The 14,662-nt window shown below is 38.8% G+C and overlaps 1 protein-coding gene across 1 annotated transcript; it reads right to left on the bottom strand.

The window, feature by feature from the left end:
* Nucleotides 1-930: 930 nt before the first annotated feature.
* On the bottom strand, nt 931-11,404 carry ttc21b (tetratricopeptide repeat domain 21B). The gene is made up of 29 exons (XM_005723427.1): nt 11,226-11,404; nt 10,795-10,924; nt 10,598-10,708; nt 10,327-10,493; nt 10,068-10,190; nt 9,687-9,844; nt 8,933-9,017; nt 8,716-8,814; nt 8,422-8,617; nt 8,227-8,324; nt 7,790-7,990; nt 7,452-7,581; nt 7,215-7,372; nt 6,750-6,974; nt 6,395-6,633; nt 5,896-5,968; nt 4,664-4,774; nt 4,441-4,579; nt 4,095-4,201; nt 3,757-3,945; nt 3,421-3,531; nt 3,247-3,328; nt 2,996-3,146; nt 2,754-2,915; nt 2,449-2,644; nt 1,923-2,147; nt 1,646-1,766; nt 1,489-1,556; nt 931-1,409 (listed from the first exon to the last, which is right to left on the bottom strand). Exons 1-29 carry the CDS (start codon nt 11,247-11,249, stop codon nt 1,332-1,334), a joined length of 3,957 nt encoding a protein of 1,318 aa, XP_005723484.1. The 5' UTR covers nt 11,250-11,404; the 3' UTR covers nt 931-1,331.
* Between the last annotated feature and the right edge of the window lie 3,258 nt (nt 11,405-14,662).

Raw genomic sequence — 14,662 nt, 5'->3', positions numbered from 1 at the left:
TCAGGACACAATCCACACCTGAAATAAAAACCAAAAAAAAGGCCATTACGACAGAAGAAAACTCGCTAAAACCTTTTGAGATAAATAATTAAATAAATCAAAGATTTGACAATCACTGCTGAATGGAACATTTGGGCTATCGCGACAAACTATTGTATAAATACGCTAAAGTGGTCTGGAGCTCCTCGAGAAATGTTTGAGACTCCTCTGCGCGGAGCTGCTTAAAGGTGTCATTAATAGGATTTGTTCTAGTGGTCATTCACTGGGACAGTTGCTGGGTTACAAATAACGGAGGAACGCGATATATCCCACCGCATCCAATCAAGTCTCTGAGAAACGCCGCATATTGGCCATAGAGCTTAAACTTATGAACTCAAGAGGAACGGACAACGCACATGGTACACAAAAATCTGGAAAAGTTACGCATCCCTCCCAGCGAAGACGCGAATAATTATTAAAAGCTTTCCGTATTCCGAATAAAAGTTGTTGGCTAAAAAGCTTAGAAACTCACCACCGCACACTGCAGCTTGTCTAATCCTTGAAATGTTCCACGTTTCCCACAACGGATTGTGTTCATAAAGAGTTGGATGCTTGCAGGAGTAAAGACGTGGATTCCGCCTGCAGGGAGCTTGCTCTGGTGCCCAGTTTGAAGTCTTTCTGCTTTTTGACTCGCACAGTGACTCCATCTGTAGTGACTGTGTTCTCCGCAGCTCGCTACCCACGGCAGGCAGCCAGTTTATTATGTCCATTAAAATGCTTACCGTGTGTCCTATTCTAGTCACGCTTGTAACTGTTTTTCTGTGTCAGCACCGGTGATGTAAACCGTCTAGTCATATTGTGTTTTCATTCTATTAGGCAGGTATCCATGCTTTCTGAACAATAAATCAAAGTTTGAAGGGGGATAAAAGCCAGGCCACAGCAACACCATATCTGAAATAACTTTATTTGGAGAAAAAGACAAAGACAGTTGTCTACATTTCTGTTTTACGCTTGAGAAAATAAGTCAGTAAATCACTATTGTTATCCAGTTATCATAGATTGTAACAGATGCAGAAGCACATTTACATCTTAATAAACTTCAAAGATACTTCCATACAGACTTCGTAAAGACTATAAACTGCAGGAGTTTTCTTTTTCTGTCTATGGGGGAAAAAAATCCCTTAAGTTGTGCTTGAATATCTTTACACTTTTTCCCACCCTCTCTTTTGATGGTCAGCTACCAACTATTTACATGGTCAGAAAACTTGACAGAAAATTCAAAACAATACATGTGGATTCAATCAAATAGTTACAGAAAATATTTCTCTATCACAAAAAATACAGGTCCAACACTAAGATCTCAGGGAGGCCCGAGCTTTGTCCAGGATGTCCTTTCTTATTCTTGGATAATTTGGATGAGCAGCCAGAACCTGTGAACAAAAATTAACAAGATTAACAGGACAGAAACATGTTGAAGATATAAACTATTAACATCCAAACATGTCTCACCTTATGACAGACGTCTATGGCATCGACATATCGCTTCGCTTTCAAGTAGTTAAAAGCAAGCTTGTACCCTGAAATAAAAATGGACATACATGTTAGAAATGTGAGCCTTTGAATCTTTGTCCTTAGTAACAGAGCTAGACGTGCGACTTTGACATACCAATAGTTGGGTTGGTTTGATTTCCATGTTTCCAAGCCATTTCATAGTTCAATGCAGCATCGCGGAATGACTGCTCTTTTTCCATTATATAGCCCCTATATTCATATGCTTTACTGCATGACTGGGGAAGAAATTTACTTTACTTAAATTTACTTAAGTCAGTTTCTGCATAACAAAGAAACAAATTTTGAAAAAAAGCACACAGAAAAACAGATATATATGTTAACTGCACTGTCCTCATTTCATATTTCAATAGTGACGACATTTTCAGGCTCACCTTGTTATGGGAGATGCATTTGTTTAGGAGTTCCAGGGCCATCTCGTACTTCCCTGAATGGATGTAGATGTCTGCCAGGAGTAGCCAGCTTTTCTCAAACTCATCTGCATCAGCAATGCTCCAACTCATCTTAGCTACACGTTTGAGCTGGTTCCTGGCACGAGGAGTTTGCTTTAGCATCATGTAAGCTGTTGCCATTGCCAACAAGGCTGGCACATGATCTTTCTGAATGGAAACCAGGAATATCGGTGAGACGAGATGAATCTGACAACACTGCACCACTATGCCACTTCTAATTGTTTGCACTCAAATTGTCAATGGCTTCATTTATAGTTCCATACAACAGATGACATGTATGGATGACAATCCATTAACATTAAGCAAATATTAAATGAATACTTAGTTGGATACAGTGTAATGTACAGTGTATGTGCACAAAAGAGCCTGGAGAAAGAGAAGGAAGAAAAGCATCTACTTTGGCTATAACGTCTACGAGAGAGTCATGCTGGACCTAGAACTTACTTACCTCATTGTTGGCAATATCTGTGAAAACACTGAGGGCTTTCTCTATATTGGCCTTCTGTTTAGTCGCCATAAGGCAGTAGTTCTCCAGGATGCGGAGCTGTACGTGTCCACTCTGAGTCTGAGGCTTTAACTCCTTCAGCAGCTTCTCAGCTGTCCTCACAGCAAGCTGCTCTGACTCCTGCTTCTCTGTAGAGTTCCTGGAGAGCGACACCAAGCAAATGCAAATCTGTTATAACAGAAGCTTACACTGCATAGTCTAGTATTTCTTCCCTTATGTATTACATTTTCTTAATTAAGACCACTTACCCAATTTCACCATCTAATGTCTCAAATAGCTCTCCTCCAACCGTGTCATTGTCAGGGTTTAGGTAGATTTCAATCATGTTATATACAGCATTTTGGCCCCAATCATTGTCTTTTCGTGCCTTATTAAAGTGTCGCAGAGCATCATTAGGTTGTCCTGTGTACCTGACCAAAAAGCACAAGTTTAGTCATTGAGTTTGACACAAATGTTCCTGTAATCTCTGGAAAACACTGTTGTAACTTACCAAAGATGAAGTCCTCTGCAGTAGTTAAACCCAGGGTCAAATCGAGACCTTGAAGAATGTTTTTCTGCCATATCAAGAAATCTGGAGGCGTCTTCCAGCTTCCCAGCCCTTCTCATCAATTCAATAAGACGTGACAGAATGTGGTAGTTGTCTGAAAACAACACATGCAAGATATTATGGCTTCCATTTAGACAATGCCAAATCACATTTGATTTAAAAAAAAAAAGAACAGAAAGATGGCCCTGTTATACCTGGTGTGCGTTCAAGCAGTTGCTGAAAATGGAAAACTGCTTTCTCCTTGTTCTCCTTCCTAAGCATAATGTCTGCCAACATCTAAGGACAAACATATTTAAGACACAGGTTGTTATTTATGGTTCAGAAAAAGGTTATGGTCAAAACTGTAGTGGCAAACGATCAGAACAAACCAGAGTCGCATCTTCATTAAATTGGTCATTCTTCAAAATGACGCTGCACTGCTCCTGGCATGCATCAGTCTCACCTAAAGTAAGGTACAAGCATGCCAACTCCAGCATCACCTAAGAACAGGGGAAACATTCTAATAATGAAGTTGATGTACCAACCTTACTGGTACAGTAATGACTATATACTGTAATGAGTCATTTCGCCTAGATAAACCTACCAACAACTAAGATCACAATTTAAAATTTTAAAACACTTGGGCAAGACTCAAAAGGACACCAGTGCTTGTTACCCACAGCTGCAGTAAGTACACAGAACGTTTTTGATTCAGCTGCACTGACCTTGCGATCTGTCTCACAATACACAAGAGCCTCTTTGTAGAATTTGACTGCTCTCTCATAGCCCCTCTGACTTGTGTAGTGTTTGGCGATCTCAGCACAGATCTCAGCAGCAAGTTGCTTCTGCATGGGGACAGCATCAGGCTGCTCCAACTGCATGCGTTTCAGCACTTTGGCCTGTACATCCCGAGCCTATGAACAGAACATCATCATTATGGAAATAACATCAATCAGCATCATCATTATTATTCGAAAAAAAAAAGAGACAAGTCTTACAATGGTTAAGATGTTTTTGTGTGTAAAGAGGACCAAGAGAAAGCCAAATGCCTGGGCCTACTTACTCTTTGTAGTGAAAGTATAGACTCCTCTGTTTTCTCAACTTTGTTTTGGACTTTGGCTAACAGGACCAGATAACGGCAGTCGTCTGAGAGCACAGGTAGTTGATTCACTGTGTGTAAAAAATGCATAATGAAAATGGCAACAATTAGTAAAAGCATTTTCAAAAAACCAACAGAGAAATGTTTTGATTTGTTCTATAAAATCTAAGCAGTGTGGAATTTCCACAATCAACACTACCTGTATCGTCATGGCTATGGACAAAATATAATCATGACTAGGCTCTCTTGTTTATTTCACTGTTAACGTCAAGACTTCACTGTATATAAAATAGTGTGACGTCTTAAGCACCTTGTTCATGGGCCAGAGCATCATGCAGGACCCTTTCACAGCGCTCATATTGCTTCATTTTCATCAGCAGCTCTGCCAGGTCATAACGCAGGAAGTTCTGTTGCTCAGTCTTCAGGGCCTCTTCATAGTAATTTATTGCCTGTGTAAAAGCAGACTAGAGTCAACAAAAGACTGTCTCCACTTGACTTGTATTTTATCTTTTAAATAAGTTTATGACACAAACCTTGATGTAGTGATGAGTCTTCACCAGAGCCTTTCCTATCTTGCTGGCTAAAGCACCATCTTTAGGGTTCTTCTTCAGCGCTTGCTCGTAAGCCTCAATTGCTTTCTGCGGCTGAGGATAAACACACATGCAGATAAGCAGTGTTGCTTTAAGTTTTTGTAAATATTAGAAACGGCTATAAACACGTGGTAAACACTTTAGAAGCTGTTGCATGAGTAAGAGCTGTTAAAGGAAACTGAATCAAGAAACAATTTCTGATAGCCAGGTTGGGAATCTGCATTTTAACCTTCAATGATGTCATCGCACTTATCAACATAACCAAAATATGTGTAACACAAGTAATCATAGCAGGATTAAGCTGCCACCTATAAAATTATGTAGGTTACTAATCAGTTGAGCAGAGGATTAACCTGTCACTAGGATAGTCTGTTCTTTTCCTTTGTCTACCTTTAATGAAGAACTTTATGAAGAGACCAGCTGTTGTTGTTTAACTTTAATTGATAAGTGAGAGTTACGCTGCTGTTGTTAATCAGTGGTTAGTGTGTGATAATGGAGAACACGTCCTTGAAGACATTATAACACACTGAATTCAGCTGCTATTTGATGGAGGTGTGTGTGAGCTTGCAAATATCCGGTGCACCATATTCACGTTAAAAACAGTAGGGAGATGATTAGATGACTTTCTATGCTGCCAGTGATCCCTAGTGAATGTACATGAATCATGTGGTCTGAAAATACTTGATAAATTATTATGAAATTTGAGCATTATAAAAATGAGAATTACATTTCCTTTCCAGCAACAGGGATGACTATTTAGGATGACTATTTACACCCCCTCAGCCTCTGAGTCAGTTCCCTGTTTAAGTATTTAAAGATGTGATGTCCTGTGATTTTAATAATGTTATTCAAACTGTACACAATATTGTTCAAGGGATAAACTCTTGGTTCAGTAGCTCATTTCATGAGACGTGGCCTTTCCTAAACCACCTTAAAGTGGCTACCAAGCAAGGCTTTTAGGTTTTATAGCTTTAGCAATGAAGCTTTAGTAAAACTATGTTTCATCATTATGCTCAAAACTGCACAGCAAGTGCACAATCAGCACAATCGACCTTTTTGTTATTCTTGTTGTTCTCGAATACCTCGATTACATTAAGAACAAGCATTTTAAAGCCAAACTTGAGTTGGTTGTTATATTGTCCAAAAGACACAGATGAAACACATCTTGCACTTACTTCTTGAATCTTCATGTAGGCATCACCAAGTAAGACATACGTGTGAGAGCTGGGCAGCTTTTCTATCATTTCTCTGGAGAAAAGATAGAGGTATCATATCACATATGGCGTGCTTCATTATGCAGACAGATGTCTGTGCTGGTCTGTGATTCAGTCACACTTTACTAAGTCTCAGCTGTCAATAATAAGTATCATCTGAGACCAGTTTCAAGACTTGAGGAAACTGCTCATTTCCTTTCAGCTGAATGGCTTTGGTTGGCTTTATTTCATTTAGTTTAATCTTGTGATGTTATAAATTGTACTACAGACTTAACTTGATGACAGGTAGCAGCTGTTTTCGGAAGATATTACAAGGTTATGTCATCAATCAACTTAAACTACTTCAACTATTTCTCTTTAAAAATTCACATTGTGTTTCAGATAGTATGTGTCTTCATATATTAAACTAATGCCTAATATTTCTGTATTTTGCTCACTGGAGTCCAGATTTAGTGCTCACCTGTAACAGCTTGCATACAGGCGTTTCTCTTTTCTGTGGTTCAGATATATGTCTGCCATTTTCTCCTTAGCTTGGATGTAATAGGGCTGCTCCGGGGTAATATTTCTGAGCATACTCAGTGCCAGTTCTGTGTCACCACGCAGCAAAGCCAGGTCCGCATTAGCAATAGTGACTCGTAGCTCCTCAGGTGTTCCTGAAAACTCATTGATGGCATCCTGCATCACTTTTGCTGCTTCATGCTGAAATATGAAATCCATTCATGAGCTTATACTGAATTCTTCCATTTTTTGGTGTATGTTGAAACCCAAAGTAAGTGCACCAGCTTTGACTAGCCAGTCAAAATACACTATTTTACCTGTTCTTCATTGAGCCAAAGGGCCTCAGCTAATTCCAAGAAGACAGAGACACAGTCCGCAGAGCTCAGTTCTGACTTCTTGTTTTTGGACTTGGACGAGGATCCAGCTCTGCGGACACCTGGAAGATTCATGGCTATCTGCAATGTCTGAATAGCCTCAGTAAGCTCACCTGTTTTCTTCTTAGTCTGAGCTTTGATCAGGTGATACAGTGGGTGGTCTCGAATCTGGAATTGGAAAAAATTCAAGACTCCTTACTGTCATTATGCATGCATAAAAAAAATCAAGGCAATACTTCAACACTTCATATCCTATGACTGCTAGTGACAACGGCTTGCTTCATAAATATATAAGTTATTATAAAAATAGAACATTAATTATCTGGCAGCGGGTCAAATAAGCCATTGAAACAGTGTATTATACAGATTTAGCTGCAAATAAAACTGTGGTGTTGATGGTGATTTTACCTCAAAGTTATGGCTGAGGCAGAGTTCAAGGGACTGAGAGCACAGCCTCACGTTACCCTGCAGTAGATGGATCTGTGCCATTAACAGATGAGCATCTGCATGAGAAGGACACTGGTCCAGGCAGTGTTGTAAAGTACTCTGAGCAGCATCAATGTCACCTGAATGAACACAGAAGCAATGTAATTTAAAAAGCTATCTAAGAAAAGTAAACACAAATATTTTAACTGCGGTACTCACCTGACTGATATTTAACTTTGGCAAGCAAGAACACTGCTTGAAGGAGACCTGGCACAATTTTTACTACTTTATCCAACACAGTAGCACAGTGCTGGAGCTGAGGAGCAGCAGGTTGGCCTGGAGCAGGAGGCTTTGGCAAAAAAATAAAAAGTTTGTTTTTAAATGTATTGTTTTTTTTGTTTTTTTTAATTTATTTTAAGCCTCATTATTATATTCTTAGAATCCATATCTGTACCCATGTATCTATTTTGGGAATGCACAAACTTGAGGCAAAGAATTCACATAAACATTTGTAGGACACACAAACATCCTGTCCCTTATGATTCTTCCAGCTGTACCTTGGCAGGGCAGAGGGCAAGATATTCTTTGACAATCTCCAACAGGAAGTCAGGATTCAGTTTCTCTAGGTACTCTACTCCAAGAGGCAGCCCATGTAAGGAGGAGAAGTGTGCATCCACTGCATCATTCAGCAAGTTGGTGACCTCTTCCTGTGACCGGTGGCGTTTCATTGCCAGCACAGCACGTAGGTATAATAATTCCTTTAACACATATATATTTTTTAAAGAACGAAAGAGAAATAGATATAAATTAACAGAAAGTACTGCAAAAAAACTGACAAGAGTACAAGATGAATAAGAGGCATCACTGTGAAATTAAACAGTCTGGAAAACAGTGAAAAGTCACTGAAAGACCCAATGAATCCACCGTTGCTTATCCTGCCAGAAGCCAAAACATTTGACCAGAATTTGCGTATTCCTGCAGAAAAAAATCCTACCGCTGATTTTCCAATAGATTGTTGAAACTCTGTCAGAAATTCCAACTGTTGTTCTGCATCTTCAAGATTTCCCTCTATCAGCTGGCAATGAATCATACCTAATTAAGGGGAAAAAAGTTATTTCCAAAGATATTTTTGAAATCTGTGACATACTGATCCAAATTAACACACAGAAAAATAATCTGAACACATTACCAGTCAAAGCAGAAACACTACTGTGATCCCTGTTGGTAAAAGGAGTCTTATACCACTTCATTGCCTCCTTGATTCTGCCCTGAAGCACCATCTGGTAGCCCAGCTCTGTGGCTAAGTCAGAATCCCCTTGTGCCAGAGAAAAGGCTCTTTCCACCATTCTGAAAGTCTGCTCAATCACTTTCTCATTTCGTCCACACTGTAATGATAATAATTAAAGAACAAGCCAACAAAGTGCTGTAATTCAATTAAATTATACCATTGTGATTTTAGAAAGAACGCTGAAAGTTGTCTTACGACCCGAGTGAAGGCCAGAGACATTTGGTAAAAAAGCTCAGGGTTGCGTGGCTCCAAAATCTCCAAGCTACTGATGAGGTTTGAAAGATGCTTTACTGACTGGGGACATAAAAACAATTTATACAAACTAATGAAAACAAATCGTTTATCTGTATTTGTGTCCAATTTCTGCAATATGAAATGAAAGTATGAATGTGTGAAAATGTGTAAGTTCTACCTCGATAATATTGCCCTCTCGGCATAAAGAATGCAGGGCTAACATCCGCAGTGCCTCCAGGTTATTTTTATCTTTCTGTAAAAGCCTGAAACATGACACAAGGAGATGTGAATAAAGTCCATCTCCTACACTTAATAAGGTTGGACTTCTTTTATTCGTAGTAATAGAATATCTGATACTGCTGCAGTAGTGTGTTGAGCTCCCAGGCAAATAACATTAAAGATAAAAAGACTTGTGAAGGCGTTTGAAGGATGTAATGAATACTGTTTGCTGCCTGCACCCCTCCCATTTCATAACATCACAGTTAAGGCACCACAGAGGCTCAGAACATGGTGCAACCTGAGAAATCACTCTTCCTCCTGTTCTGTAAACCTGAACCGCAACTCCTTGGAATTGTATGTCTTTCCAACACTTTGGCTCAAAGGACTTTTTATACTATGTGCCACTTGCTAAAGTCCAGGGGGGGTGGGGAGTGGGGGGCAAGCACAAACAATGGCTTAGTCAGTGTGCACTGGTTTGAGGCATCACGTTGGTGTTTCATTTGCACTTGAATGCTGAGCCATTTGTAAAGGCAAACTGTGTTTTCTTATATGCCTGGTGATTATAAATTTTATTGCACTTCCTGATCTTACAGAGATAATACCATTTTTTTTTAAGAAAAAGAAAATAAATGAGCAGAAATAAGCTTGCAAAACAAAATGAAAGACTATTCCTACATTTGATTTGGGAGAAAGCTCTGAACTAGCTTAATCACCTGTGTGCTACATCTATGGTTTGGTCCCAGTCTTGTAGGCTCAGCAGCAGTTTCATTTTCTTGGTGAGAGCAGGTAAAAACACAGGGAAGCTCACAATCACTTGGTTAATGATCTCCAATGCTCCAGAGTAGATCTGGTGATATTCACAGTATTGTGCCTGGGATACATGAAGCATCACTGAGTGGTTAAAATCACTAGAATCATTACTAATGAGTAATCACAAACAACAATCTGTCAAATGAATAACTAAAATAATGATACAATAAGTAATGTTAGATTTACAGGGCCTGTAAGAACAACTAGAGAAACAATAACATGCTAACATATGTAGCTGTGGTTAAGGAAGACTATGTAATGTGGATCTGTATTTCCCATGTCACCTTTCCCATCATGGCGAAAACATCTGCTCTCTCTTTCAGTCCCTCATCAAAGTATTTCCCAGCCTTTCTGGCGTAGGCATCTTTACCAGATGTCACATCTATCCAGGCTTTGAGGATTAATCCCTAAAGAATATGTATCAGTCCACATTTGACAAACGTGCAAACACTTATCAGGCTTAAATGTTTTATAAAAATTGAAGAGTAATGCTGATTTCTCAAACTGAAACAATAACTAAATAAATAGATATGTCGATCTCACCTCTTTCGAGCCATTGGAAAGTTTGATCATTCTCTCTGTGTACTCTCTTGCCTTATCATTTCGCCCTAATAGCCAAAGAAAGGTGCCAGCATAGTACAGACTCTTGGGAGGTGCACTTTTACGATCCTCTTTTACCTTAGCATCAAGTTCTTGAATAACTTCTCTGTCTGAGAACACAAAGAGACACATAAGACTGGAAGCACTTGTTGGCAATCCATTTCCACAAGAATCCATGGAAAAATAAATGGATGGTGTGAAAATGTTGTCTTACCTGGGTTTGTCTTTTTTTTCTCTGCATATACAAGAGCCATTAATGTGCAGAGAGAGAGCTCTCGATGATCTCTTATAGTGTCCAGTTCTACCTTAGCTTCTTGAATTTGATCTGTAAACAAATAATGACAGAAATGCACTAATGAGAGGCAACAAATCCGACCTGAAAACGTTTAATTAGATTTTTTTCGAGCTTACCTTGCATGAGGTTACCGTATGCGTGAAAGAAAGTATAGACAGCATCATTGCTGTACTTCTTTTGAGCAGCCGCTGCAGCGTTCACCGCGTGATTGAAATACTTCTCATAGCAATAGTACTTAATCAGAGCCTGTGGAAAAGCATACGGAGGACACCGTGGTGTCAGCAAAAGCGGTTTGTAAACCATTTTCCAACTAGCAGACCAAATATCAAATGCTAACTAAAATAGATAGCTCCTCCGTTAGCTAGTAAGCGCAACGGCATTAAACGTTAGCCGGTGCAAATGCTGTTATCACTGTTGAACTTTTTGGACAGAGATATACGTCAACCACACGTTATACATGTTACTTATGTTTCGTATCTTAGCTTAAATACGCCATTCACTTTCATTTGAAGCCTTGGACGGTGTAGCATTTATCGAATTTGCTTACCAGGGTTGTCTCTTCATCCTCCATGTTCGCTTCAAGTGGCAACAGTAACAGACTTCAGTATATCAGTTGGAAATGATCGGGCACTACACTTTATTTTAGGGTAAAAAGGATGTTATTGTACTGTTAGTTTGGGTTTTCGCCATCTTGCACTAACGCATTTACTGTTGCCTGGTAACTTAGGAGCGTGGCGAAATGAAGGTAATTAATCCCTACTTTATTTCTGCCAGGCATTATTTTAGTCCACAGCTTCTTGTTTTTCCTTAGCATTCTAAAGTAAGAAACAGATCAAAAGCCTTACATTGTTCATATCCATTTTGCAATTTAAAAAGTATTTTTAAGAAAAGTCTTTCGGGCGACGACTGGCAAAGTACCAAAGGTATCTAGGGCGTGTATGAAGCCTTACAGACAATACTCAGGGTAATTAAAACACACTTTTAACGCCATTTTCACGTTTTGGACTCGGCATTTCCCCTTTTGTATCTCAAGGTGGCGCAATCGTCCCTTTTATAAAAAGTGATCTATTCTGCTGCCACTAGTATAAGCAAATTAACATAAGCTGAGTTTGTTCCAGTAAGTGTCAAAATATTTTGAACTGCAATTTTAAAAATATCACATACCAGTTTCACCACTTATTTAGTTGGTCCCACCTTCGAAGCTGTGCGTTTGAAGAAAAAAAAAAAATAGCGCATGTGAAATGTAAAATAAGTTTAACCTACTTTGAATACATGGAAATGATGTGTGCGAGCTCCATGGATTGAATTACATTTTGATGTTACAGCTTAGGTTAATGCGGGTGTTGTGTGTGGCTGGCCTACTTTTTGCTAGATCTTTACAGTTTTCCTTCACAGTTTTACATCAATTAAGGCTATTCTTAAAGTCTTACCAATTGTATTATTATTATTTGTGTATTATAAACTATAATTGTTCAGCTCATGCTAAAATTTCTCACCCATTAGCACATTTTTACTAAGTTTACTCTCTGCAATAAAAACACGCACATGCACACAGTGATAATTGGTGGCCCAGTGTTATGCAACACTATTCATCAGCTGTATGTAAGTATGCAGTGTTGAATCCACGGCAGGAGCATGGGTGCAACTGTTCCAAGAGAGACCTTTCCATGCCTTGTCAGATACTGTTTAGCACTGACTCTGGCACATAATCATTACTCTCTACAGCACACATCAATGGTAGAGTAAATCAGGTTGGTATTGAGCTCTGTGCATGTGCAGCAATGGGAAATGTCTGTGTAGTGCACCACACAGTTTTATTCACAGAGATTATTTAACACAAATGCTAAACAATTTTACCAAGAATTTAGCATCTATTGTTATTAATAGTACCTTTTGTTATTGTATAAATCCAAACAAAGCATATAGAATTGATAGTAATATTGTAATTGCACTTACATGGTAGAAAGTTGAGGTGTTGTACTTAGCAAAGAGCAATAAATACTGCATGTGTTGTTGCACATCCAGAGAATGCATCTAAAAACCTATTAGTGAAAGACGACGGAATATGGACCCCCTGGGATATGCCGCTATAGCATTCTAATGGCTGTATCCATTGTGGTTTGTACAGACCATTATTGATCAAAGCACCATGCCCACTAATACAAGCAGCTCACTTGCTAATGAGCCCTTTATTTCTTTTTCCACAAGTGTTAAGAAAAAAAGTTGCCTGAAATTTGATGATTGCTTTGCACTTATATGCATGCACTCTTTCCACCGCTTGAGTTATAGAACTCTGGCCTACAGATTGTATTTTATGTTCTGTTATGTTTCTTGAGGTAGCAGTCTGATTGAGGGTAGTGGTGACGTCAACACGGTGCTTCCCAGTATATTTTAAAGGCAATAAAATATTTTTAGACCTGAATACGTTTAATGCAATTGTTGTTTGGAGCAACATTGTACAAATGTATATGAAAATGTTTCAACAATACTAAAAAAATAACAGTCTGAGAAATGTTATTGGTATTCTCATTATATAGACATTAACTAGCAGAAGGCGTTGTTTGATCCTTTTACTTTAGATACTATATCATGCGTACTAAAAATATAGGAATTGCTTTTGAAAATATTAACATATATCCCACAAATGTCAAAATTTCAAAATCCTGAAGATCAGTCTAATTTGAGCAGGAAGGCATAGCTCAGTTGTTTTGTGGTTGACATATTGTAGAAAACGAAATAAATTATTGATATTGAAGCCTGCTTTGAGTGGCCATCAAAGGTTAGTGTGGGTGATCTCTGCCTATACAGCTTACTAGGGCTACCTGTTCTAATGGTCATCCAAACACGTCCTTATTGATATACACGACCAGTCAAAAGTTTGGACACCCCTTCTCATTATATCTTTTTTTTTTTCATTTTTACTACTTTCTCCATTTTAGATACATACTGAAGACATTAAATATATGAAGCAAGATATATGGAATTATGTAGCAAAGAAAAAAATGATAAATAACTCTAAATATGTTTTATATTTGAGATTCCTGAAAATAGCCACCCTTTGCTTGGTTGGCAGTGCTGCAAACCCTTGGCCTTCTGTCAATGAGCTTCATGATGTAGTCATCTGAAATCATTTTCACTTCATGGGTGTGCCTTATCAGGGTTCATTTGTGGACTTTCTTGCCTTCTCAATGGGGCTGGGACAATCAGTTGTGTTGTGCAGAAGTTGGGTTGGTACACAGCTGACAGCCCTATTTGACAATTGTTAGAATTCATATTATGGCAAGAACCAATCAGCTAAGTAAAAAGAAACAACGGTCCATCATTACTTTAAGAACTGAATGTCAGTCACTCTTGAAAATTGCTAAAACTTTGAATGTGTCCCCAAGTGCAGTCACCAAACCATCGAGCGCTATGACGAAACTCACATGAGGACCGCCCCAGAAAAGGAAGACAAAGAGTAAGCTCTGCTGCTGAGGATAAATTTGTCTGAGTTACCAGCCTCAGAAATTGCAAATTAACAGCACCTCAGATTAGAGCCCAGATAAACGCCACACAGAGTTTCAGTAGCAGACACATCTCTACATCAACTATTCAGAGGAGACTGAATCAGGCCTTCATGATCAAATAGCTGCTAAGAAACCACTACTAAGGCAAAGCAACAAGCAGAAGAGATCTGAGAATGGAATCTACAATATGTAATGGAACGTAAGAAAAACCATTAAATGAGAAGGTGTGTCCGAACTTTTGACTGGTAGTGTATATTAAGGTGTCAGAACCTATCATTAAGAATACAGGGGACCTTGTAAAATGTCATCTTTAAGAATCCAGCATAAATATTGCTTTAAAAACCCTTAATATAGACCCAGAATCCAAGTATATTGTAAACACATGGTCGTAGTTGGCATCTTCACCTGTGTGGGCACTACTGAAGAAGTATGGCATTTACTTAAAGTAGAGCAGGAAGTGTAGTGACAAGACTCCAGA

The sequence above is a fragment of the Pundamilia nyererei genome, unplaced genomic scaffold (genome assembly GCF_000239375.1).
Source record: "Pundamilia nyererei isolate P.nyererei 1_Seehausen unplaced genomic scaffold, PunNye1.0 scaffold00009, whole genome shotgun sequence".
NCBI lineage: Eukaryota > Metazoa > Chordata > Actinopteri > Cichliformes > Cichlidae > Pundamilia > Pundamilia nyererei.
Note: the sequence above shows the minus strand (reverse complement) of the source record. Positions and strands in the feature narration are given on the sequence as shown.

Bases quoted from the DNA above. Each gene is read 5' to 3' on its own strand.
- ttc21b (XM_005723427.1), bottom strand. From the start codon at position 11,249: ATGGAGGATGAAGAGACAACCCTG. The intron at 8,325-8,421 runs GTAATGTGTTCA...CCCCTTAATTAG, and splicing joins TAGTGTTTCTGCTTTGACTG to GTATGATTCATTGCCAGCTG. The intron at 1,557-1,645 runs GTATGTCAAAGT...TTTTTATTTCAG, and splicing joins TCAAACCAACCCAACTATTG to GGTACAAGCTTGCTTTTAAC.